The sequence below is a fragment of the Dromiciops gliroides genome, chromosome 3, assembly GCF_019393635.1.
Source record: "Dromiciops gliroides isolate mDroGli1 chromosome 3, mDroGli1.pri, whole genome shotgun sequence".
Classification (NCBI taxonomy): domain Eukaryota; kingdom Metazoa; phylum Chordata; class Mammalia; order Microbiotheria; family Microbiotheriidae; genus Dromiciops; species Dromiciops gliroides.
Window position 1 is genome coordinate 288253417 of NC_057863.1, and position 27829 is coordinate 288281245.

Here is a 27829-nt window from a genome sequence, read left to right on the forward strand (position 1 = left end):
CCTCTACCCCCAGCATGGTTTGGAGTACAAAGGAAGGGAATAGATGGGAGGATTGAATCAGATCTGGACATATCTCCAGCTTTATAGAGTTATTCAGTGTTATAGGACAGTTAGCTGGGGAAGTGGAGAGAGTGCTGGGCCTAGAATCGGGAAGACTCATCTTCCTGAATTCAAATCTGGCCTCAGACACTTATTAGCTGTGGAACCCTGGGCAAGTTACTTAATCCTGTTTGCCTCAGTTTCCTCCTCTGTAAAATGAGCTGGAGAAGGAAATGGCCAACCACCCCAAGTACCTGCCAAAAAAAAAAAAACCCCAAATGGGGTTTACACAGGGTCAGACACAACTGCAAAATGACTCCACAACAACAAATTCAGTGTTTTACTGATAGAATTGAAGGCATGGCTTATCAGGATCCTGTCTCTTGGAATCATCTATCTCTTTAAAAAAAAAGTTTTATTAGTACCTTTGTGTTCTGCACTACATTCATTTCCTAATATAGGGGGGAACAAAAGGGGAAAAGAATAAGCATTTATGTAACACCTACAATTTGCCAAGTACTGTGCAAAGAGCTTTTTACAAACATTGTCTTAGTTGATACTTCCAGCAACCCTTCAGCATAGGTGCTATTATTAATCTCATTTTACAGTTGGAGAAACTGAGGCAAATAGAGATTTTTTTTTTAAGTCACCCTGGGTCAGTCAGCTAGTAAGTATCAAGGCCAGATTTGAATTCAGGTCTTCCATACTCCAGGACCAGTGCTATGATCATTGAGGTAATAGCTGCTTCAGGTGTGAGTGTGTGTGTGTGTGTGTGTGTGTGTGTGTGTGTGTGTGTGTGTGTATGATACAGATATATATATATCGAAAGAGAGAGAGAGATGTGTGTGCATATATATGTATGTATATATGTGTGTGTATATATATATATATATGTATATATATATATATATATCTCCTTCTCCCTCTTCCTACCCCCAATTTAAAGCCTTCCTTATAACACAAAAACCAAACAAACAAAAAAAGAGCTAAACAAAACCAACTGACAAAATGACCAGATTATATAATGACAGATTTTGAACTGAAAGGGACCTCAAAGGTCATTTAGCACAACTTCCTTATTTCATAGACAAGTAAGCTGAGGCACTAAGACAGTTTTCCAAGATCACATTGGTAGTAACAGTTGTGATTTGAACCTAGTTCCCCTGGTTCCAAATCCAGTCAGTCTTTTTTTTCTAATACAAATACTTGGAATCCCTTGAAAAGATAAGAGAATTTCTAAAGGAGCCACTTTATACAACCAGTTTCACACACAAGAGGCCTTGATGTGACCTTGAGCAGGTAGAAGAGTTAGGCAGAGTTATAAAGTTCCGACACTTCAACCCCTATACTGTAATTCTCACTTCTAAGTATGCAGGCTAAGGCCTTTAAAGAAAATTTGTTATTAACAGGGGACAAAATCTGCACTGGCTGTGCATCCCCTTAGAAGAACAATAAAAGATGTCTTTCCTCCAGTCTCATGACATACAAGAAGGAAGGAATGAGTATGAGGATTACCTACCTTTCCTTTAGGGGGGGGGGGGTGTCTTGTATGGTTCTCTGCTCCCTACATGAGTAGGGCTCAATATTCTCAATGTTAATTTCTTAGCTATCCTTAAGAAGCACTGCTTTGCATATCATGACAGTCTACCTTATCATTTGAATAAGGATTGGTCTCATTAATAATTTTGTTTAGAGAAATATGGTGAATATGTAGGTTCAAAAACATTTGAGATTACAGAAGAAGTTTTGAACTCACAAATTCTCACCAGACATTTATACAAACTTTATACAGAGACTACATCCGAGTCCCAAGGATTACTAAACTTTGGTCATTAAAAAAAAAGTTAGCTATGGATTAATTCCATTTTTAATTTTTATTAATATTTTCATTGAATATAGTATGTTTTACTTTCTTCTTCATTTTAGCATAATTTCTTTTGTGAAGGTTCTATGCCAATTTTATCATCAGGAATAAAATTATCCATAGTTTCCTATGGACTTTTTTTTTCTACAATGGATAGAGGTCTGGTCCTAAAGAAAAAAAGCCCTGAGGCCAAATCTGACCTAGGACACTTAATTATCTGTGACCTCAGAGAATTTACTTAAATCTTTTTCAGCCTCACTTTCTTTAACTATAAAATGGGGGTAATAAGAATACCTACCTCCCAGGATCAAATGAGATAATACGTGTAAAATACTTAGTACAATTCCTGGCACATAGTAATCTCTTAAAAAAAGTTTCCTATCTTTTTTCCCTTCCTTCCTTCCTTTCTTCTCAAATGATTTAAAAAAAATACTTTCTTCGTGGTTCCTTTCTTTATTTTAACATTTATATTTGTCAGGAAAACCATTTCAAACCATATGGTTAAGGGAAATAGGAAATTAAGAAAGCATTAAGAGTTATTTTGCATGCACAAATATGGAAATGAAAAAGCCCTTTACTTATTCATAATCTTTGCCTGGCATAATTAAATTTAGGGATTATATATACATGCATTGATACCAGAGATGTAACTAACGATTCTGCTGTCTGAAGCAGGAACCAAAAATGTGCCCTGGGTAAACTGCTCAAAAAGATCCCCCAAATAAAATTTTAAAGATACATTCAGTTTTGTCAAGATGGGGGAAGAGACCTTCATAAAAAAAAAAACCAAGAAAACCCCCAAACATTGGGACTTCAAGATAAAAGGTCCCATTGAAGACCTGGGGTACTTTCAAGGCCATTGCTGGATAGGCTACCATTAGGGGAGAAAGAACAGGACTAGATTGATAAAGAGCTCACCTAGGGCAAATAGGGAGGAAACATTGCATCTGGTATTTTCTTATTTTCACGAATTATTTTCTGCTAAGTGAATACTAAGTTCAGTTACATGCCATAAGAGCACATGAGTCAGTGCCCTCTTCATTTGCTCTGCCTTAGCCATAGCTCTGAGGAATGGTCTTAAAATTCCCACAAAGAGAAAAAAAGAAAATTCTTATAAATGACAATGGAAACTGTAAAAGGCACTCATTTGGAGTGACTTGCTATTACTCCTGAGATTGAGGGGTGGTGATGATCTAGATTGCTCGGAAAATATTAAGCCTTATATCCTCAATGTATTTCATACCACAAGGGTACCATTTAAGAAAATGGTGCCCTACTGACCTGAGAAAGTTACTGTTTTTCCCTAAGGGCCTAATTTACAAGGTAATTAACTCACTGCTAGGACTTGACTGAAAATCTCACTGTCTCAAAGGAACCTTTTTCTATGATTTATGTACATCCTATTTAACAAATAAGTGTTGGAAAGTTATCTACTAGTTAATCCCTTTGGATGCAGAGGGTAAACGGGGTTTTGAGTTTGAAGATTGAAAAACTAAGATGCCTCAAGGTCGACTCATCCTTGTGATGATGCTGGAGATAAAAGTATAAATTTCCTAATCTCCTAACCTTTCCTTGGTCTGTTATTCTGTCCTGCATTTCATGGAATCATCTTCCTAGCTTTCATTTCATTTGGAGTGACTTTGTGATATATTGGAGAGCAGTCAGGAGGCAATTTTTTGGTTTGTCATCTGTAATATGACAAATTGAGCAAAAATATTTAGATCAAGCTCAGATATAGTGATAGGAATGGATAAAGGACTGGCTGTGTCTTTGGACTACACAGTCTCACAAATCTGTTTCATGTCAGAATATTTCAGGAAGACACGCATTGTCATTGAAAGGCCATTAAGGAAAGGGTATTTTCATGGATCTTTCTCTATGAAGAGATGAACCGAAAACTGCAGAGCCCAATACATCAAGTTTTTCCATCAGTGACAATTAGCTCTGGAATTCTGAGTTTTAACTTCTTTGGCCAATCAAAACCCTGATGTGCTATTGTTCAATTAGATCGAGTTCAGTTAAGTTTATTTGGGAGCTGATAAATAGTTTAGGTGCAGTACTTATTTTTTCAAGAGCTGCATCTTCATAATCCTGTTCTATCTGTCATCAGTTAATGCACAGAGGTTTTTATCTAGTATGATAGCAATAACTACAGTGCCAAAGAGTGCCAGCTCAGCAAAACTTCACCAGTGATGAATAAATGACTCAGTCTTGTGCCCTGCTGCCTGGGGCTCTACAGGAGTTGTTTATTGCCTAATATGCACAACCCATGATAAAGTTGCTGCTGAAATAAATTGCAGTTTTGCATAATTATTGAAAATCTTGTCTTAATGAGCAATGCATGTCATATTCAGGAGTTCAATTTTAAAAATTAATTTTAGCTCATTTATAATCACAGAAAGTATCTGTGTATTAGTAGGAGGCAAATAATCCATGTAAATAGAGTGCTAATTTCCACGTTCCAAAAAAAATACCTGAATGTTTTCAAATAGAACTGTTTCTGCCTAAGGCATTCTTTTCTCCCAAGCTGTTATTATTTAAATGCTTTACCAAGCACAAATATATACATATATAACTGTATAAAAATATCCTGAGACAATGTGCCTATTTTTTAAATTGTTTCATTTTTAAATCATTTTTTTATCCTTTTGATGAAGAATCAAAATTATTTTCCATTTAAAATGCCCTCAGTTGCATGGATGTGTGGTGTTGAGATGTGCAGCTTAAGCAAATCAGTGTTATATATGTCAAATCCTTCCTATTGCCCTCTTTTTAAAAAATACTTTCCATCCTCTTTCCCCTGCTTCTTCCCTTTGCTCTCTCATCTTTAGTTTTCACTCTGAGCTCCCTAGCTTCATTTTCTCCCTAGACTATTCTTAGTTCATCCGGGTCTTCATATGTCTATCTTTGGCATTCTTTTCCTGATCATTTCTTGGCATCTAGTTGCCGGGATAGGAAATTCCACTGTATCACAGATGAAGAGGAACATGGTGGGAGAAATGCTACTTTTCATTCAAAGATTTACTTGTTCCATGACAGTGAACTTTGGTGTTACCTGATAATGAATATACCTTCAAAAATCACTGATAAGAACTGATAATCATAGTTCCTTGTGCATAGTTGATGCTCAATAAATGCTTACTGAATGTATCTTAGACATTTATTAAACACTTATTGCAGAACATTATATTATATCCTTGGGGAATTATAAGCTCAAAATTTATTTTAAAATGCTCAAATATCTATAATACAAAATGATACATAATTAATGCGCTGGTATAAACCAAATGCCCCGTTAGATACAAGCAGCAATGAAGAAAAGCTTCATGGGTCTAGCATTTAAACTGAAGCCTAAAGGATAAATAGGATTTTAATAGGTGCATATGTGATTGGAGGGTATGTATATATAAACACACAAACACACCTTTCTCTTTCTCTCTCTTTCTTTCATATATACACACAGATATACACATATACACATACATAAACATATATATGAGAGAAACACACATGTATACATGCAGAGGTATGTGTGTATCCTGCTTCCCACTGTCCATGGAATATCAATTCCTTGGAAATAGGGACTCTTGTTTTTATTTCCCAGACCCTAGCAAATGGCCTGACACACATTGGGGGTAAATAAATACTTCTTAATTGAGTGACTGTCTCCAGGCACTGGAGTATCATAATCTGAGGCACAGAGATGGAAGAACAAGGACTTCGACTAGGGATAGGCAATAATGCAGTTTGACTAGAGCATAGAGTACACACATGTAGGTGAGTTATGTGCAGAAAGCTTGTAAACATTGCATGGCATCAATATTGACAGCACTCAAATGTTAGACTAAGGAATTTTAATTTAGTCAATAGTCAATAGGGAGACATTAAACGGTTTTCAGCGGTAAAGTTAAAAAATCTAATATCTCTGTAAAGATTATTCTGGCAACTATATGAAGGATAGACTGGGAAGGAGAGTTGGGGGAGAATAACTTTTTTTAAATAAAGCTATTGCAGCGATAAAAGTGAATGATGCTGAGGAATTGTATTTGGATGTTGGTTTAGGAATAATAATGAAAATAATAGCAATACCAACGATAATGTTAATAATAATACCTAGCTATTTGCAAAGAACTTTAAAAGTATTATCTCATTTTATCCTCAGAGCAACCCTGGGAGGTAAATGTTATTAGTACCCAAATTTTACATGTGAGAAAACGGAGGCAGATGGAGGTTAAGTGACTTGTCACACAGTTAGGAATTACCTGAGGCTGGATTTGTACTCTCTTCTTCCTGGCTGCAAGTCCAATGTTCTATCTACTTCACCCTCTAGAAAGGAAGGAACAAAGAGGAGAGACATTGTGGAAGTAAATCCGATTAAATGTGACAACTGATTTGTGGGAGATGAGGAAGGGGACAAAGTAAAACCCAATAATCTTTTTGACGATTGTAAGTAGGAATCAAGTATTAGGAGAAACAATAAATGTGGGTAGTCATAAAATTAGAGCTGTGGGGGTAGCTAGGTGGCACAGTGGATAAAACACTGGCCCTGGATTCAGGAGGTCCTGAGTTCAAATGCGACCTGAGACACTTGACACTTACTAGCTATGTGACCCTGGGCAAGTCACTTAACCCTCATTGCCTCACAAAAAAAAATATATTAGAGCTGTAATGGACCTCAGAGATCATTCATGAGAGAGAAATATGGCAGAGTAGATAGAGCACCACACTCGGGGTCAAGAGAGAATTGGGTTCAAATCTTGGTTCTGCTATTTATTGTCTGAATTTTACTCCGTCTCTATGCCTCAACTTCTTCATCTGTATTATGGGCATAATAATATCTGTGGTACTTACCTCAGAGGATGACTGTGAAGCTCAAATGTACTGTATGTTTAGGGCTTTGAATATTGTAAAATGTTCTATGAATTGCCATTTGTCATCTAGTGCAAATGTGTTCAGATGAAGAAACTGAATCCCAAAGATGATAAATAAATGACTTGATCGTGGTCACAGTTTAGACCCATGGAATTGAATTGAAATCTCTGAAAATTTAAAAGTTCTTTTTAGGATATGTACTATCCAAAAATTTCAGTAAGCCATTATCTTTGTTCTCAAGAAAATGCATCATTTCAGGTTAGAATATGAATTTCTTAAAAGTTAAGATTATTTCATTCTTCATTTTTTAATCTCCATTGCTTGGAACATTGCAGGCATTTAGTAAATGCTTATTAATTGATTTTCTTATTCAAATCTATTCACCTATACCTCCGGCTTATACCCCTATGTAGACTAGATGTACATCTAGATATATTTGTTAAGGGAAATAGCTTTGCATCTCTTTCTCATCTTTTTTCCCCCTCATTCTTTAATGAAGTTAATTCACTAAACCCTTCTGATGCTATTCATCTAATTGCTCTTGTATAGGGTTAATGAGAGAGAAGCTGCTCTGGAAGCAGCCCATAGGCTGCTACAACAGTTCCCCTTGGATCTGGAAAAGTTCCTTGCCTGGCTCACTGAGGCAGAGACTACAGCCAATGTCCTGCAGGATGCTACCCACAAGGAGAGAATACTGGAGGATACCAAGGGAGTTCGAGAGCTCATGAAACAGTGGCAGGTAAGTCAAGGGCTTCCAAATTAGAACACTAAGTAATGTGAGAGAGCAATTACTTTTTCGCCGTTGTGGTACAATTGGACATTCGTAGGGTACAATGAAACAGATGCTGTATGCTCTGGTGTCTTTAATAGTTGCTTTGGGAATTTTTACCACCAAAATGTAAATGTCATTCACTGAAGGACTTCTAGCGGCTTTCTCTCAATATCCTGGCCTTCCAGAGAAGGCTAAATTTAGGAAAAGAAAGAGGTTTGTATGTGAGGTACAAACAAGCAATGGCTTTTTTCTAGAGGGAAACTTTTCTGATATAGAACTAGCATTTGGGATTATTCAAATCAGAAGGCATTGATTTCTGAGAGTTTATTTAAATTTTTGTGGAGAGCTTCTGTATAAATTGTCTATTTTATTTTGTGTTGCTAAATGAAACAGTTTCCCTTCATTACTTTCAGATACATTTTTTAATATTAATCTGGCTGTTTGTGGCTTTCTTCCTAACACGATTTGTTCAAATACGAACGAGATGGCTAAATTTGTCATAGTTAATGATCATACAATTTTCTGACAATTGTTTTCCCTAGAAACAAAAATGGTGTCTATAAAGTTTGGTATTTGCATTCAGAATAGAATTTTGACTGAAATCATATTCCACCAAAGGAATGCTATTTTAATGAGGCACTCATTTATTATGTTCACAAAACATGACTTTTGTGTTTTATATTGTCACAGGGCATTGGCATGAGCCATTTGGTATAGTTAGCTTTGATGTAGTTGTCTCTTGTGATTCAACAAATGATGGGAAGTTCATTATAACATATCATATTTATGGTCTCTTCACCTCACATTAAGGGCATTGAACCAGTTATACCTAAAATTATAAAAATCTGGAGTTTTATAACCACGTGGATTTGGCCAGGGGTACAGGGGGTACATTCTTTGTCTTTGGAATTTTTTATTATTATTCTAGGTTAAAGTGATAATCCAGATTTGTTTAAAACATATTTGAAAGCAGATTATAGCATAAAACATTTCATTCTATATTGGATCAATGTGCAGGAATGTTTTGGTTTTTTTTACAGAATTATATTTGAACTACCTGGTATATTGCTAAGTGAGCATCAGAGAAATGGCCCCTTATATAGGAAAATGTCTTTTGGGGCTCACCATGATGTTCAACTTCCCCATATATTTAATTGAACTGCACTGAAAACAGTAGTAAACAAACTAACAAAAAAAGCACTATCTTCTAATGAAGCATATAGTTTTGTTTCTTAAGTAGCTCTCTTTAGACAGGAGAAATCTGATTCCTTAACATGTGATAGAAATTTAAACCATTCTAAGTGTTAATTTTTGACAATTCTTAGATGAACAATTGGAAAATATACTGCTGTAATTTATTTATTCTCTTGACTACATTAAGAAATGTTTGTTGATTAATTGGCTGAACTGGGGAGTTCCCTGTTAGAATATAAATTCCTTGAGAGTAGGGATTGTTACTTTTTTATATATATAATATATCACCATAGTGCCTAACACAGTATCCAACAACATCGTAGGTGCTTAATAAATGCTTGTTCATAAAATAATTGTTTTTCCTAATAGTTAATTTCAGGGCCGACTAGGTGGCACAGTGGATAAAGCACTGGCTCTGGATTCAGGAGTGCCTGAGTTCAAATCTGGCCTCAGACACTTGACACTTAATAGCTGTGTGACCCTGGGCAAGTCACTTAACCTCCATTGCCCCACAAAAAACAAAAAACAAACAAACAAAAATAGTTAATTTCAAAGAGAAGTAGCCCAATGACAAGAAAGTAGCCTGTAATAAAGAATATAGTCATAGAAACAACTTATCCAGTCTTCATCAAACGAGTAACAAGCATTTAATAAGTACCAATCATGTACCAGACACTATGCTAGTCAGTAGGGATACAATTGCTGAAGTGAAACAGGCTCTGTCCTCAAGGACCTTACATTCTATCAAGGAATACAGCATGTACTTAAGTATAGGTATATACCCATACAGATAAAGGTATGTATACTAGTCATTATGGAGAATGAGGAAATACTTCATGTAGAAGGAGGCATTTGAGTTGAATCTTGTCGGAAAAGAGGGATGTAAGAGAAAGAGGTAAGGACAGTGGGCATTGCAGACATGGGGCAGCCTTTGCAAAGGCACAGACTGGAAATGGAGTGCATCTGTAGTACTGTTTTCCCAATTATTGAACACCTATGTTCAGTGATGAAAAATAACTTCACCAATGTTGTGCCTTCAACGTGCTTATCACCACATCTGAAGAGGATATATCTTACCGTAGAATATAATACAAGAAATACAATATTTGAAAGGGATGTCATCTATAATATGTGAAGCTCTTATAACCTCTGACAGGTCATGTAACTCCTAACAGACTTACTCAGCAAGTAATAGGGAAGGTTTTGTTAAGGATGTACCTGTCATTAACCTGAGTCATCATACCCCAAACCCCTTCAGTGTTTCTTTGTTAAGAACCCCAGGAAGCTTGGTGCAGAAGACTTCCCCAGGGAGACATATATTACTGAAGAATTACAAAACAGATACACTGAACAAGCCATTTAAGAACACTGGATACATAGATCTGTACTGCTTTTCCACAGAAGTCTCATTTGATTTTCTTACTTTACTGTCTGATCACAGAATCAGCTCTAAAACAATTTTGGAACATCATCCCAAAGGTTTTGGGTCTACAGGCTTATATGTAATGTCTATAGGCACTTTCAGAGTGGGAGAGAAGGTAATCTGAGTTATTGGCAGAGACTGCTGCTTCTTTGCTTTCTCAGATCAATTGTAATGCTTCCTGCAATAACCATATAAGAAGGATGTATGCATATTCAACAGTTTAGCTTATATGGTAAGAGCAGTGATTCTTACTTATTAAAGATACATTAGTAGAGTTGGTTTAGTCTTTTCCCCAGATGCCAACATCCTAGGAGGTACAAGTCATCACCCTGGTATGTGGCGGGGGGGGGGGGGGGTGGCGTGGTAAGGAGAGCTTCTTCCTACCCTGGAACTAACTATACAACTGGACCACTTGCTCCCAGATCTCTCATGCCTTTGTTTGTCATATTTTTTCCCTAAGCCACCATCCTAACAGAGAGGAATAAAATTCTTCACCTCAACCATCTAACCTGGGAAGCTGTGAAATACACAACTCCCATGTCAGCCATAAGGGAGCCCTTGCATTCATTTATTCCCTACTGGACTTCCAGTTGCTCAACATCCTCTTGATGCTTCCTCTATTGAGGTGAAATGGAAAGGAAAATGATTCATACAGGACTGAGTTCAAATCCTGTCTCTGTCCCTTATTTGTGTGAACTGAGGCAATTAACTTTACCTCTCTTGGCCTCGGTTTCTTCATCAGTAAAATGAGGGGATTGGACTTCTAAGGTCTTTTCCAGATTGAAATCTATTTTCTTAGACCTCATGTCACATTGCTGTCATTTTCTGGTACTCAGTAAAACTTGAATTTCTCTTTAAGTCTAGCTTCTCTTTTTCACACACCCCTTACCCACAGGGTCAGAACAAGGAGCCAGCACACTCCTTATTCCCTGGTACCACTTCCACACAATCCCTCTGCCAACATTACCTAGCAGCTACCTCCCCTCCTTCCAGCCCATATGAATCCTTGTTGCCATGGTGTATGGACTTCCAGTTCACTCTTCTCATATAACCTCCCCCAGTCAGTTCATTATTAGGCTTCCAGTCTTTTCTACTCTCCACTTTTGCACCCCTGGATGTCTGGTTGCACACTAAGAAGCAGCTATACTTTAATATGTCAGTGTCATAGTCATCCCCACCACAAATATACACTGAACTTACTAGAGGTACAAGAATTCCTGGTTATGACTTTATGCATTATGCCTAGTCACAGCATCAACTATTTTATTGCCTTGTTCCTAATGGATTTTTTACATACCTTTCCACCCAAAAGCAATAACTTTTTTTTTTTTACTTTTTATAACTTCTGACTTTTTGCCAGATGGGCTCTCTCTATACTGAATCTAGGCTCTGTGCTAGACTCTCTTCCTATCACTGTTTATCAACTTAATCCTCCAAAAAAATCTCATACTTTAGGAGTGCTACCAATACATTGTATTTTTAAATGTCTTCTTCTAAGTAAAATTAACATGTCACAATAGAAGCTACTAGAAGTTTCTTCATGGATTAGAGGAAATAATGTTTGCTTTGCCATTTAAAATAAAAAAAATTCATAAAAATATTCTCATAAAAATTTTTTTGTTTAACTATCACGTATTTATTTTTCCCCATCTGAAATGTGTTCCCTCTTTATTTAAAGTTTTGAATTTCAAATTCTATCCCTTCCTGTTTCCCTCCCTCTCCTAAACAATCAGATATAGTTTATACATCTATAATGTATTTCTTAAATGAGATCCTTTTATAATCTGACAATTGTAATATTTTAGTTTTAAAAATGTAACCAAAATACTATTCTTCACAATGCAATGATATGTATTTTATGTCAAAGACAAATTCAATCAATCGGGGAACATTTATTAAATGTTTATTAAGTGATTTTCTTGTACCAGGCATTTATCATGTATTAAAGGAAGAAAAAGAAGGGAACAAGCTTTTATTAAATGCCTGTTTTGGCATTTAATAGTTCCAGGAATTATGTTAAGGACTTTATAAACATAATCTCATTTTATCTATATTTATGCTAAGTTCTCAGAATAAAAAGAAAAAAACCACAAAAGAAGTCCCTGCTCCCCATAGAGTCAGCATTCTGATGAGAAGATGACATCAATAACTTAGTACCTACAAAATAAGGAGTTAAAAGTTAACCATCAAGAGAATGGCAGTAGCAGATGGGAGAACTGGGAAAGGCTAATATAAAAATTCAAGGTAGAATGAGAAAGGACCATTAACAAATTTAAGAATTGTATTTCTGGTAATGGTTCTGGTTTGCATATTAAATGTTGGTTTAACTAGAACATTTTTTTCTCACTTAGTATTGTATATTTGCTATCTGCCTCTGAGGTACAGTTCTATGTAGGAACCCTGGCAAATAGCCTCAGTAGCAAAGTATGACTAATAAATTCAGGGATTTTGCATCTGTTTGAATTGTCAATTTTCAGATTCATAATTTTTTACACAGCTTTTATGGTCTTGATTAGAGCTCTGAATAAATAAAAGTGTGTATACCTTGGCTTACTATCATAAAATGCAAGATTTGTGGAAGTAAATTTGTATTAGATAAGTGAGATTTACACACTTGTGCAAACACATATACATATGCTGTAAACTGACTTGGTTGGTTGGTTGGTTTCCAGAATTTAATTATTTTAAAACCTCCCTCCTTTTCCCTTCTATGCTGTCTTCCTACTCATCCCATTGTAAGCAAGTTAAAAAAGTAAGACTAGGCCCAAAGCTAAATCCTTAGGCAGCCTTGGCACCTTCATATGTAAAGGCTATGACCTATAAATGATACACTAAGGCCTATGGGTAATCCATAGTATTTTCTTAACTAATTACATTTATTCTGTATAAAATATTTTGAAATATTTTCAATATAAAATTTTTATTAATTAAAAATTATTATGCTTTGGTTCTGTGATCTTATCAATGTGTGTGTTCCACTCATCAGTACGGAATTATTGCAACCTATCTATGAACTCTTCTTCTGTGCAATCCTTGTCCATGATCTCCCATAAATCCTTTGATATATACAGTAAGAAGCAGGTCTTCCTCTAGGTTTTGTCATTTTGTATATACCAGTGCCATGTTCATACTATCGACCTATTGTCATTGACTCATTCCATGACTGAACTATGTCCTTTCCCAGTCAGACATTTCTTGGATGATATCATTTGTGTCATTTCATACATGCGCATTATCTTTGGAAATAGGCTGAAACCTATTTGTACTCATTGCCACTTGGGTCATTATAATGTTAAATTATTAGTCTCAAAAAATCTCTAAGTCTATAATTTGTGACTGAAATGCATTGCTAGATGGGGTTCCTTAGATCAGTGAAATCATAGATGGATGTCTCTCTCTCTCTGTTTCTGATTCTGTCTCTGTCTCTATCTCTGTATCTCTGTTTCCTCCCCCCAAACCCCCTCATTTCTCTCTGTGTCACATTAAAAAGCTACCGGCTTCCCTGGTCACTATTCCTTGAAGAGGAAGGGTACTCATAGTGTATATCCATTGGCTTGACCCTTTCTCACTAAATGTGAATTATGCAAAAAATATCATGAATAATAATAACTTAAACAATTAACAGAGATTGCCATATCCTGAACATAACACAAAACATAGTCAGATGAACATAATAACGAAATAAGAAACAAGCATACACAAATATGAAGTATTTATCATAAGCAGCAATAACCATATGCAATTACATACAAGATTCAATGCAATAATAATGGAGTCTCTGTAACCATCTCTTCGGGTTCACTTGTAGCACATAACTTAGCTTAATTGCTAGTCTAATGGGTCTAGTTCCCTTGTCATTGACTGATCTCTTTACTCCTATAACTATGTTAATAGTTAGCAAGATTTGAGCATCATGATTATTACTGATCTGTTTGCCTTCACCTAGGCTGGCAGCAGGGGCATATTAGCTGTTAGTATGTTTGTGCTCTCTGGGTTAAATATGTACTCTAGGAGTCTCTATAGGATTTCTATACCCCCAAAAAAGATGACTGTGGGTTTAGTTCTCCTGGCCTGTAACGGTACCCATATAATCCTTCACTGGAAACTTAACTTTGAGCTTCCATATCTAGGTCAGAAAGATTTTGTACATTTGGTGGACAGTATCTTTTCCTTGACATTCTCTTTGTCAACTGATAGTAACATTCCACAGTCAGTTTGTAGCATAGAGCTATTCTTCCCCTACCCACCTTGGGTGGGAATCAGGTCACAGACCTATTTTCTGGGTTATTTAATATATAAAGTAAAAGGGATGCTCAATTTCAGTTACGTTTATGTTCATTTTTCCTTAGCTCAAGTCATACAAATATAACATGTTATACATAAATACCATTACTAGTGTTTTTATCTATAAAAGGTGCTATCTTTTGTTTTGGATTGATATTTCCCAAACCCTAAAACTGATAGTGGCTAAAATATTTCATTTATTTTAAATAGCCTGGCTAGGTTATTTTAAATTAATAATATTATAGATTCCTTACCATAGCTGTCTGCCTTACCTTCTTAGAAATGTAAGAATCAGAAATATTGAAATCTATTCTTTAATTGCACTAGATCTCTCCTGAGTCTAAAATAACTCTTATTTCTTGTCTGAATGAATTCTAAGTAGAAGCAAAGAGTAGATAAGATTTTTTAAATTTTGTTTTTAGAAGTATTTGAGAAACCTAGATTAAGTAGAACTCTAAGAAGTCTTTAGCTGTTGTTTCTATACAAAGAAAGGGGGTGCAAAAGGCTAAAAGAGCAAGAATCATTTAACTAAACATTTTGATTAATATTATACTTCAAGAATAAGGTGGGGTTTTTTTCAGTATGGTTACTCCCTTCTTTAATGCACACCTCAACCCAGCTCTAAATTAATAGGTAAGTCCTTAAAGAGATACCTGAGGTTTAGAGAATGTAATATACAATGTGATGCAGCTAGTAAGTGTCAGAGGCAAGATTTAAATCCAGTCCCTCCTAGGTTCCAAACTCAGCTCTCTGTCCATTATGCATCGTTTAATTAACATATTACTAATTGATAAAAGTTATCCAAAGAGACAGATATGGGAAATTTTGACTAGCACATCAGTGGGACTGCAAAATTATTCATATGTATCAATGTAAAATTAAGAGAATGAGGCATATCAGCTTTCTTTATTTGTTACAAGTATCTTTGAGAAATTGTTTCTTATGAAAATTAAGCAATATATCACATTAATAATTATATAGGTATTGACAGAAATTTAGAAATGTGTTCTATTGATTGCACTATGAATGAATTATCATATATCTTTAAAATATTTTCAAAGAAAAGTGTTGCCATGACTTAAATTATGTTCACCACGTCATCACTGTTGAGTGTCTGCATAGCACTTAAAAAACTTTTGTTGGACAAAAGTGTCAGTACCATTATTTTCCTTTTATCTGCTGTCACTGATGATTGAATTGCCCCCGACTACATAAATATTTTAAACCCATTCATTTGCTGGGAGTTTTCATTAAAAATAACATATCATGAAATAAATAACCATAAACAAAAGCAAATGAATATGCAAAAGAAGAGGAAGAAACCTTACCCAAGTCCACTATCCTTTGACAAAATAGAGCCCAAAGTTAGCAAATATTTTTGTTCTGTGACCCTTTTTGTGTTTGTTATTTCCCTTTTCTTTCTTCTCCCTCTCCTCTGTTTTCCTTTCATCTCATCTCCCCTTCTGCTTTTTCCTCCTTTTCCTCCTCCTCCTCCTGGTCCTTTTTCTTCTCTTCCTTTATCATTGTACTTCGTGTTTATACAGTTGTAGTTCGACTGATTTTACTCTGCATTACCTCTTATAGATCTTTCCATATGTCCTTGTACCCTTTATACTTGCCATTTTTAACAGCACCATAACATTTTATTACATTAACATGCCATGAATTATTCAGCCATTCTACAAATGTTGGACATATAGGTTGTTAATTTTTCTTTTGGCCATTTCAACAGAGTCGTTCTCATTATAGTTACCCAAATGCCTATATATCAACTCTAAATAGATATAGACTAGAATTCCATTGATTTGTAGACTGATAAGGAATTGGAAAGATTCTTTGAGAGCATTTAATACAACTTCATTTTATAATTTAATAATTGAGGTCCTAAGAATTAACGCTGTTTCCTATAGGACAGAATTAGAAATAAAGTGAATCTTTCTTGCTTTGTGATGATGGGAGCATAGATTTAGAGCTAAAAGGAACCTTTGAAGTCAGCTAATTTATTTCCTTCATTTCACTAATTAGAAAACTGAGGAAGTGAAGCTAAGGAAATTGTCCAAGGTCTTATAAGTCTTATAGTGTTATCAGCAACAAGACCAGGATTTGAATCCAGGCGTTCTGATTCCTAACCACAATTCTGGGGCTTAGATACAAACCCACCAAAAGAACTAGCTAGCAAGTACTTTCTAAGTAAGCATTTGATCCAGATAATAAAGTCTTCATAGAGGAAGAAAGAAATATTTGTGAGATTTACCTAAGCCTTAAAAAGTTTTCCAAGCAGAACAACTTATTTTGTACTCAGACAAGATTGGAAGGATTTTTTTTCTTCCCTTTATGCTAATGTAGTGCTGCTTTTAAAAGGCAATCAGGATACAGGAATGCATATATAGGAATTCAGGATGCAGGAACTCAGGTAATACAAGGTTATCTTCTTACTATATTCAGAATTTTAATAGATTATGTACCATTTTGAGGACCCCGCAATTTTAAATTTTTGGATTACCTGGAGAGAGTCCAAAAGAAAGCAGTAAAAATGATTAAGGACTTGGGATGTGGGGCCAATGATGAAAGATGATCATTATTTGGGTTTTTTGGCATAAAAAACAGAAAGTGCAGATGATGATAAGCAGCTTTTCTCCTTTTTTGATGATGACAAAAGACAGAAAATAATCTAAAAATAAAGCAGAAAGAATGAATGAGCTCTGTTCGTCCTTACCTTAAAACTTTGCGGTGTCTTCACAATCCTCTCCTGTCTGTCCCATCTTAGAGGATAAAGTGGGCCTTTTCCTTGCCAAGGCTAACCTCTGCACACCTGAACTTCTATTTTTATCCATCTGAGTCCAGAACTCACTCTGTCAATCACACGTTTTCCTTCTTGCACCTTTAATCTCTTCCTCACTATTGAATTTTCTCCCTTTGCCCACAAACGTGCTCAGATCTCTTCTACCCTTTCCTTGACTGTGCAACCCTCTGTGTTAGTATCTCACCTCTGTTCTCCCTTTTCCAGTTAAATGTTTTGAAAGAATAGTCTTCACTCTCTTCTTAAATTTGTTAAAAATCTGCTCCTAAAACCACTGAAGTCTGACTTCCATCCCTATGACTGTGCTGGTGCTGTTCTTTTCCAGGTCACCATGTAACAATATATTTTCCAAACCCATGTCCTTTTCCCAATCCTAATCATCTTGGCTCTTTCTTTGGCATTATGGACCACCCCTTTATTCTAGAAACTGCTTTCTCTTTGGGCTTCAGTTTCTCCTGGTTTTCTGACTACTTCATTGCTTTTTTTTCTTTTCCAATTCTTGAGGGTAGGGAATGTGATTCATTTCTCCTTCATAACCTCAATGACTCACAAGCTACCTTACACGTGCTTAGGTAATGTTTATTAAATTGAATCCATTAAAGACTTTCTTCTGCTATTTGTCCCATTAATGTAGACATTCGTAAAGACTCTTTTGTTAGCCTCTTCCTTCTCGGTATTCCCTCTCTACTAATAATCCCATCTCCTAAAGGCTTCAAGGTTATAATTAATGTTTAACACCAAACTCTTTATTTCCAACTTTGACTTCTAGGTGCCTGTTTTTGGCCATCTATTGAATACATTTAACAGCATGTACTACTGCCATCTCAAGTTTAACACGTACTCATAGATCAGAGAATACTATAGATGTATGTTTAAATAAGGTATTTACCAAAAGCTTTCTTCCCTTGAAGACATGAAGATGGAACAGGGAAGTTGTTAGACAACCAGATGCAGAGATGTCAAATCTTAAAGGAAGAGAGTGGCAATGTGAGATGGAAATAAGGATATAGAGAGGTTTCCTATTTCACTGGTATAATATGAAAATGTGAAATGGGAGAATCAAATTTTAGGAATAATGATGTAGGAAAACTTATATTTTTAAAATTTAAAGTATTATATTTATGATGCATAAACTGTCACTTTCTGTTAGTCTCTTTTGACTTTTGTGCTTATAAAAAAAGAAGTCATTTCAGGTATTAGTCAAAGATTAATAGCATTCAAAATAACTTAGATTATCAATATGTGATGTTTATTCTGCATGCAGTCCATTAGCAACTGACATGGTTTTCTAAATTACATTAAAATAAAATGTCAAAAAGTTCATGATTTTGTTCATGTTTAACAGCATAAATCTTTAAAGAAAGGTTATTGAACAAAGGTCTATACATAAATCAGACAATCCCTGTAGAGGTAAAGGAAGCCTATTACATCTGGTTATGAAAGAGATTTTCATGAATTCAGAATACATAAATCATTCCTCACTGGAGGTCCTATCAGTCTAGGAAAAAAGAATATCTGTCTCCTGATAGCAAAAAAAGGAGCAAGTTATTTTGATTTGCTTTCTGTCATACCTGATTATTATTAAGCACTATGGACATTAACATCAGTAGTACCACTATTCAATAGAATTTTATGACATGGCTTATAATGGTTTGCATCATTATAAGGAAAACATTTTGCTTTCAGAAATATTTATTTTTCCCTTTCAATTTCTATATATCCTCCAACCATTTTTAAAATGCATTATTCTTTAAGAAGCATAAAAAGCCATTCTATCTGCAAAATACAGCAACTCACCTGTTTTACATAGCCAGCTACATATTTGTTGCCCTGATCCTATGCTCCCAATACAACAATTTAATATTTACATCAACTCAAGGTTGTGACCATTCATAGAATAAGAACTAGATATTTATGATTGCTCAGGCCTTCTTCCCTATGATTCTTTCCACGAATGCTATTTTAAAAGCAGCTTTTAAAAGATGTAGAATCAGTTGATCAACAAATATATAAGACCTTACTATATTCCAGGAGCTATACTAGGCCCTGGGGATACAATAAACAAGAATGTAACATTTCCTACTCACAAGGACCGCACATACTAATGAGAATTCTAATTATTGTGTTATCTCCTTGAGTGAAGAGACCGTGTATTTGCCTTTCTTTGTAGACCCTGAACATCACACAATGTTTGGCATATATTAAGTGTTTAATAAATGCTTGTTGAACAACTGACTGACTGTCTAATGGAGGAGACAAGTACATATATGATTTTGCTGAATATACAGCATAAATTTTACAATAAATACAAATATATACACAATAGTTCAATATAAGGTAGTTTAAGGGGAGGCTACTAGTAGATGGGTGGATCAGGAAAGGCTACATACAGATAGGGCCTGAGCTCTATCTTAAAGGAGATGGGGAACTCTGTAAGCCAGAGGAAAGGAGGGAATACATTCCAAGGATCGAGAATGGTCAGAATTGGGAGATGCAGTGTCAGGTGTGAACAACAGATAAAAATTCAGTTTGATCATATCACATGGGGAGAAAAGAGGAAATAATTTTCAGTGAGACTGGGAAAGAAGTTTGGGTCCAGGTTGTATATCACCTTAACAGCTAAAGTGGAATTTATAGATTATCATAGTCAATAGGAAGCTAATGGAGTGAACTGAGTAGAAGAGTCACATGTCTAGATCTGGGTTTAAAGAAAATTTCTTTGGCAGAAGTATTTAGGATATACTAGGGAGATATTAGAGGAATGGGGACCAGTTAGAAAACTGTTGAAATAATCTGTGTGAGAGTTAATAAGGACTTGAACTAAGATGATAGCTATCTGAATATCTGAATGAAGAGGAATCAAAAGAGAGATATTATGAAGATAAAAATGGCAATGTTTGGCAACTGATGGGATTTATGGTGTGAGGGTGAGGATTCCTGGGAAAGTAAATGTATGGTGTATTTGACAGAAATAGAGTAGGTTGGAAAAAGAGCGAGTTTGGATGAGAAAGATCATGAATACAGTTTTAGATATATCTCCAGAACACCTAGATTAAATTATCCAATAGGCAAATGGTGATTCAGGATTACAGCTCCCAGGGGCAATTGGGATGGTTATATGGAAGACTGGGAGCCATCAGTGTAGAGATGCTATTTATACCCATGGAAGTTGATGAGGTTACCAAGAAAGAAAATGCAGAGGAAGGAGAAAAGATCCAGGAGAGAGCCTTAGGAGGATATGCACTGTTTTCCCTGTGTTGTAAAAAGCTATGGTTCTGCAGTAAACGTTTTTAAACTAAAGATAATAACATACAATTATTTTCTATGGAAAGGAGACATCATGTTGTGCATTATGGTAGAATATAACCATATAATAATCATTTTAAAGATGCAAAATTTGAGTTGAACACACAATTATAATGTCATACCTAAACTTATCTAGGCTAGGAGAAAACATGATGTCCACATAATGCATTGTTTTTGGTGTACATTAGATCTATCTGGAAACAAATCAAAAGGATTTAATCAGTTTTTATAATGCATCATGGGCCACGTCTCCTAAAGAAGGCTATTGGACAGGTAAACTTTCCCCATAGCCTTTGTTGGTAGACTGAAAAGCATATGTGAAGGGGGACATCATATGGAGAGCTTTAAATGCCAAGCAAAGAAGTTTGCATATACCCATGCTGACACATTCACAGATCTTTTATATATTCACTTATGATCAATAAGAATCATTCCAACTCTTAAATTTGTAAATGCGAGACTCATTTTGGGGGCATTTAGGGTCTTTAAAAATGTGACTCCTGCCCACCTTTCCAGTTTTTAGTGTACTTTACGCCTTTTCACAAGCTCTCATTCCAGTCCAACTGACCTACTAGCTATTCTTCATACCTGATATTCCTTCTCCTATTGATATGCCTTTGCCCAAGGTGTCCCCCAGAATTAAATTCTACTTTTTCTTCAACTCTGTATCTTAGAATCCCTAACACCTTCCAGTGCTCAACTCCAGAGATGTAAGAAATTATATTTCCCCTGGGTCATGCATAAGAAGGAGGATGTTGATTGATGGAAATGCTGGAGTAAGGGATTACAGAGGTAACCTAATGGAGAAGGAAGAAAGGAAGTTCATGTTATGTTCGGAGAGCAACAAATAGTCTGGTTTGATTTTGAACATGCTGGATTTCAGGTGTTGACTGAATACTCAGGTGGAAATGTTTATAGGCAAACAAACTAAAAAAAACCCAATATTGTGGCTAAAAATACTCTTTGAGAACCATCTTTAAAGCTCAGTTCAGTTTCTCATTACCTCTCATCTGATCTCTTAGAATGACCTCCTCACTCATCTTGCCTACAATCTCTCCTCTCCCTCTCCCTCTCCCTCTCCCTCTCTCTCTCTCTCATTTTGTATAAATGCCAAAGCAATTATTCTAATGATTCAGAGCCATTACTTCCTTTCTCAAAAACTTTTGGTGGTTCCTGATTACCCACTGAAGAAAATTCATCTGTCTTCATGTTTTTCAAGATTTTCCACAATCTGGTTCCGATCTAGTATTCCAGGATTGTTTGAAGCCACTTCCCATTCCACCCGACACATTTCAACCAAATTAGTCTACTTGTGCTATTCTTTTTCTCCCTACTCTGTACCTCTCCGCACACACCATCTTCCATTCTGGAAATGGACCTCCCCAACCTTTTCCCAGTTTCTTCCTGTTGAAATTCTCCTACAGGACCCAATTCAAGTAATATGCCTTCTTTGATCTCCCCTGACTAGAAGTGATCTTACCCTTCTACATGTTTTGTGTGATTCTTTTTGAGCTCTCCTAGGCTCTTCATTATTTTCTACCTTATATTATAGTTGTATATGTACATGTGTCAATGCTAACTAGATTTTAAATTTCTTTGGGCCAGGAACTATCTCATTTTTATCATTATATTCTAAATGCCTAGCACAGCACATTTTATCTACACAGAATCATGGAATTTCCCAGTTGAAAGGGCCCTCAGAGGTCATCTAGCTCAATGCATAACTGATAAAAATTCTACTCTGTAAAATTCCCAAAAATGGTTATCCAACTTTGATTGAAGGTCATCCTTAAGGAGGAAATCCACTAACAACATCTTTACTCAGCCCATTCTACTTTTGGGCAGATATAGTTTTTTGGAAATTTTTCCCACCATCATCCTTCTACCCATTCCTCACACAGTCTACCTTCTGGAGTCAGGAAGAACAAGTTAAGCATGCCTTCCTTCAAAATCTTAAAAAGGACTATCATGTCCACACCTCTGCTTAAGTCTTAATCTTTTCTAGGTTTAATGTCCCCTGACCTGTTCCTTCCTTAAAAGCAGTACACAGAAATGAACATAATGCTCTAGATGTGATTTGGTTATCCAGAATACAGTGGACCTTTTTCATCCTGAATATTTTGCCTCTCAATGGAACTCAAAGTCTAATTAGCTTTTTTGGTTTCCAAATCAAAATGTTCTTTTATATTGAGCTAGCAATCAACTAAGTCCCCTAAAGCTTATTGGATATAGTGCTCCCTATCCACACCTATTAAATCTTCTACTTATAAATTTGATTGTATCTATTAGGTGGGGAAAAAAACCAAGCATAAGATTTTATATTTATCCATATTATGTTTAATTTTTATATCCTCCCCAATATTCTCTTATTAGCATTTTTTAAAATCTTAACTGTTTCATTCAACATTCCCAACTCTGGGGGAGCTAAAAAAATAGGCTTTCCATCTATGCTTTTATCTAAATGAACCAGTTATTTATTAAACTAGCAATAAACAAATAAATTAGGCATTTAATAAGTGTTTAATTTTATTGAATTCAGTTAAAATTATGGGTATTAGTTACTGCTTTTCTTTCCCCAAAGGGATATATTTTAGCTGTGAGGGAAGTAATTTTCAAGAGACATTTTCAGGTATGTGCTAAGCAGCTAACCTTGTGATCTGAAATAATCATAAGCTGTTTACTTACATGTATTCATCTTATTCCCACAAGTCATAAGCAAATACACCCAACTCGACAGAGCCCCCCTACTTTCCTGGGATGTGCACAGATTTGAATAAGCTCCTGTGGTTTGGATTCCTCAGTCATACAACTTACACAAGCCACAAAATAGAGATAGGACCCTAGTACCACTATAAGTACAAACTATGTTTTGAGTCCTTGGACTCACTTCAATTTGACATTTTTGAATGACATCCTAATGATTCCTACTGTGTCTTTCCTCGGACCAGAAAAAGGTTTATAAATCAGCAATGGTATTGATAGAGATTTGATAATGTCTGTACTGAAGCCTGGAAGACAAAAAAGAACCAACAGAGGAGAGAGAAAGGAACTGAGAGACAGAAGGGGGAACCAGAGAATGCAGTGTCATAGATTTTGAATAGGATGAGGTCATAAACAGTGCCAAACACTTTGGGGATGTCAAAGGACTAAAAAAGACCATTGGAGGTGGCATTTAACAGGTGACTGGTGATTTTTAGAAGAGGATTTTCAGGAGCAGCTAGATGTCATAGTGGATAAAGCACAGGCCTTGGATACAGGAGGACCTGAGTTCAAATTCAGCCTCAGACGCTTGACACTTACTAGCTGTGTGACCCTGGACAAGTCACTTAACCCTCATTGCCCTGCCCAAAAAGAAAAAAAAGAAGAGGATTTTCAGTAGACTGAGCTAATTAAAAAACATTATTGTTGCTGTTTTTTCTCCATGGTGCTTCCAACAATATTTTATTCTTTTGTCATTTTTACCAATTCGTGGAGTGTCAGGTAAAGAGTTATAGTTGTTTGATTTATTTCTCTGATTATTATTGATTTGGAACACCATCTTTTGTTTAGTTGTTAGTGGTTTACAATTCTTCTTTTGATAACTGTTTATATCCTTCAGGCACTTACCCACTGGTCAGTGGTTCATAGTGACATATTTATACTAACCCCTATTTGTATTCAGAGGTATTTGATTCAATTTTCCCCTAGTCGAGAGCTTCCTTTCTTAGCCCCAGTGTCTACCATATTCTAGGAATTGTGCTAGGTGGTGAGGATACAAAAACAAAAGTGAAAAATCCCTATCTATGGAGGGGGACAACATGTGTACATATGTAGAAAAATGCTACGAGATCATTTGGGGGGAAGTCACTAACAACTAAGGGTTCAGGAAATACTTCATGTAGAAAGTGATAGTTGAGCCTTAAAGAAAACTAGAGAGTCTAAAACTTGTAAGAAAAAAAAGAAATGTATTCCAGGCATGGGGGAGGGACAATGCCAAGACACAAAAATAAAACCTAGAAACCTGTGTATGAAGAATAACAAGAAGGTCAGAAAGTGAGTGATATATAACAAATCGAGAATGACAGGGATTCTTACAAAAGAGTTTTGATTTCATGGAATTAAATTTGTTTTATCTTTTGCCTCTCCATTTTATTTGGTGAACAACTCTCTCCTTAAGGCTCCAGTTTTAAAGTATGACCTTTCATATTCAAACTTATTGTAGTATATGTTCTAAGCACTTGCTAGTTAGCTCATATTCATCTGAAATAAAATCATGGTATGTCCAGGTTGTACCAAAAGTCTCAGTGTCATTTTTCTGCTATTAAACCTTAAAACATCACTAAGACTTTCGAGATACCCTATATAATAGATCCACAATAGAATATGAAGTTGAGATATCAATTAATTATTGTTGGTGAATGGATTATCTCATAGATTATCCACAGTGAAAAAGAACTTCCTTCCTAAATAATGTCTGAGAAATATGTTAAGAAGAGCAGTAAATTGGAGGGGGGGAGGGAAGGAAATAAAATGTGTTCTAAAATTTTGTCTTGGATAAACTATGTGGGATCAATTATTTACTATTTCCTAGCCTCTTCTTCCTATTCACAAACATAATAGCATTTCCCACCTTTGGATACCTAAAGTGGAAAAACACTTTGATCTAAACTCTTAGAGATGTAGGCAAAGATGTTTTTGGCCTCACTAATTTGGATAGCTGTTTCAAATCACCACCTTATTTTGCATGACTAAACCATTGTAACAAAGCAAATTGTGTTGTGATTTGTTTTTAAATTAAAAATCAGTTGATACTTTCAAAGCCAGGGGACAAAAGACAGAAATAAAAGAAAGAGCAAACACTTTCCTCACCCTGCCTCAATCCTAGAAATGTGAAATAAAGAGGAAATCCTTCAAAACTCATAGCAGCCATAAAACTCAAAGGAACTCAGATGATTGGACTGTTGCATTATAATTTCCAAATTATTTGTGGTGATAGCAAAGGAACTGAAATCCAATACTCTATGGAACAATGATCACTCCTAGATTGCACATTATAGAAAGCAAATTAGTCATCTAATGGAAAAGCCAAGTTTAAATTAATTCTCTGAGTAAGTTTCAAATACATTGTTTCTACCTCTTGTGATACTTTTCTATAAATGAAAGGGAAATAGCACCAGAAAAACAAGACCTAGGAAAATAGAAGTAAAAGAAAAACAAAAAAGGGTTGGGGGAGATTCTAGAAACGAAGGGCAAAGAGTCTATAGGTGATAAGGTAGTTATGTGGCACAGTGTACCTGATTGAGAAGCCCCTTTGCTACATGTTTCCTAGAAAGAAAAGTAATTCTTATGATGTAAGTTATTTCTTGCCAAAAATCCTTACAGGCAGCATTATGTTGTTCTAGCCTAATGTTTTCCATTGTCAGGTGTGGGATTGGGGTGGGGAGTGGGGAGGGGTAACTCAGATTTGGGCAAATTGGGCCTTGTGAATCAAATTGTGTGCTTCCTCTAATATAAATTACATCATCCTGTCTATACACACAGAAAACTAGCAAAATATTGGTTCAAATAAAATATCTATTTGAGCTGTGTATTTAGGAATTTGGAAGATTTTATCAAGTAGTGACTGGTTGGCTATAGACTAAGGGCCATAAGTTGCACTGTGGAATATAGGGGGAAATATCTCATTTGATAACACCAGGACCAGAGTATAAATTATCTTCCTGGCCTCTACCCCCAAGAACCTAACCTAAAAAGTGCTAAATTATTTGCTAAGTAGCTGTCTGCCAGTTTAGTACTTTCAGCTGTTGCTCCACAGTTTCTAAAGTAGCAGATACTTTAAACCAACAGAATGTAAGCTTCTTGAAGGAAGAGGTGGTTTTGCTTTGTTTTTGTATGCCAAGATTCTGGAAAATAGCAGTTAAATAAAAGCTTGTTGGTTAGTTGGTTGACTAATAGATTCCTCAGACCTAGAACCTTCTTGTGCTGAATCAATTGAAAGAGTGGTGAGTGATAAGTTCTGTAGTCTTGTTGTTTGCGCTATTACTAGTTGCCTCATCTGTCAATCCCAGAAAGATAGTAATAGTATAACAACCAACCAAAACTTTCACTAGATCACCTCATGGGTTAGCTAGTCTGTGACATATGTGTGTGTGTGTGTGTGTGTGTGTGTGTGTGAGAGAGACAGAGACAGAGACAGAGACAGTGTGGGGGGGCAGGCTACATAGGGTCATCTTGCAAACTATGAGACATTTTTGATAGGGTGCCCTTTTTGTACATAAATTTTTAAGTACCTTATAATTGTTTCTAAGGTTCAATTAGTTAAAAAATATATATTCTGCATATGATCCTGTACTGACCATATTAAAAATAATCTGTATGGCTTCTTTATTCTTAACTGCCTAGCAAAAATTTCACCACTAAAAAACAGAAAAGACATGTGAAAGTGACTGAAACCTAAGTAAAATCCCTCCGACTTTCCTACAAGAATAACATTATGCAATGATTTTTTTGGTGTGTGATAAGTATTAATGACTCTAATGATTTCAGTCATGGTTGGTGTATGAAAAAAGGTAATACATAAACTATATTTTAATAATTCACTGCCTCACACATTCTAACATAATTATATGTTCTGATTGGTAAGGTAATTACATTAAATTTGCATTATAAATGCACTGTTTGTTCCTGTGAGGTAGTATTAGTAGGCATCATTTGTTGTGGCTGACAACATCCCCACATTAGAGGTGACTTTCACATGTACACATAATAGTTTGGGGACATTTTGCATAGCATACCAATCCTTTACTCTGAGGGATTATATAATATATGTCTTTTATTGTCTCATTTAAAAACATCACCTGATTGATATATGGTTATGTGAGAGTGATAAAAATAATGAATTTTACTTTCTGGTCTAACACTTGGGGTGCTATGAAACCTCAGCTGGGTTAATTACCCTTGTGCTTGGTCTTTAGAGCTATGTGACATTGCTCTCCAGTTTTTCATGTAGTGTTAGAAGTCATTATAAAATTGGCATGGATTTATAATGTTATCATTTTGTCATCATAATCATTATATAAATTAAGCCCACAGATCAATTTAATTAAACTTTTATATGACTGTAAAATTCAAAGCAAGGGTATTTCAGCAGGAGATTTTTTAAAAATATTACTTTGACAGGGACTTTATGAATTGCTGGATTAAACAAGATTTTTAAATGTTTAATCCTTAAACTCCACTCATACTGTCAGTGTTAAAATAGATTGGCTAAAGAGGCCAAGAACTAGGGAATGGATT

At 35.5% G+C, this 27829-nt stretch overlaps 1 protein-coding gene across 1 annotated transcript in view; it reads left to right on the plus strand.

Moving 5' to 3' along the window:
- Nucleotides 1-27829, plus strand: part of DMD (dystrophin) — a 2325391-nt gene that overhangs the window by 1753889 nt on the left and 543673 nt on the right. Inside the window, 1 exon segment of the mRNA XM_043994767.1 lies at nucleotides 7325-7514. Coding sequence (XP_043850702.1) covers nucleotides 7325-7514 — 190 coding nt within the window.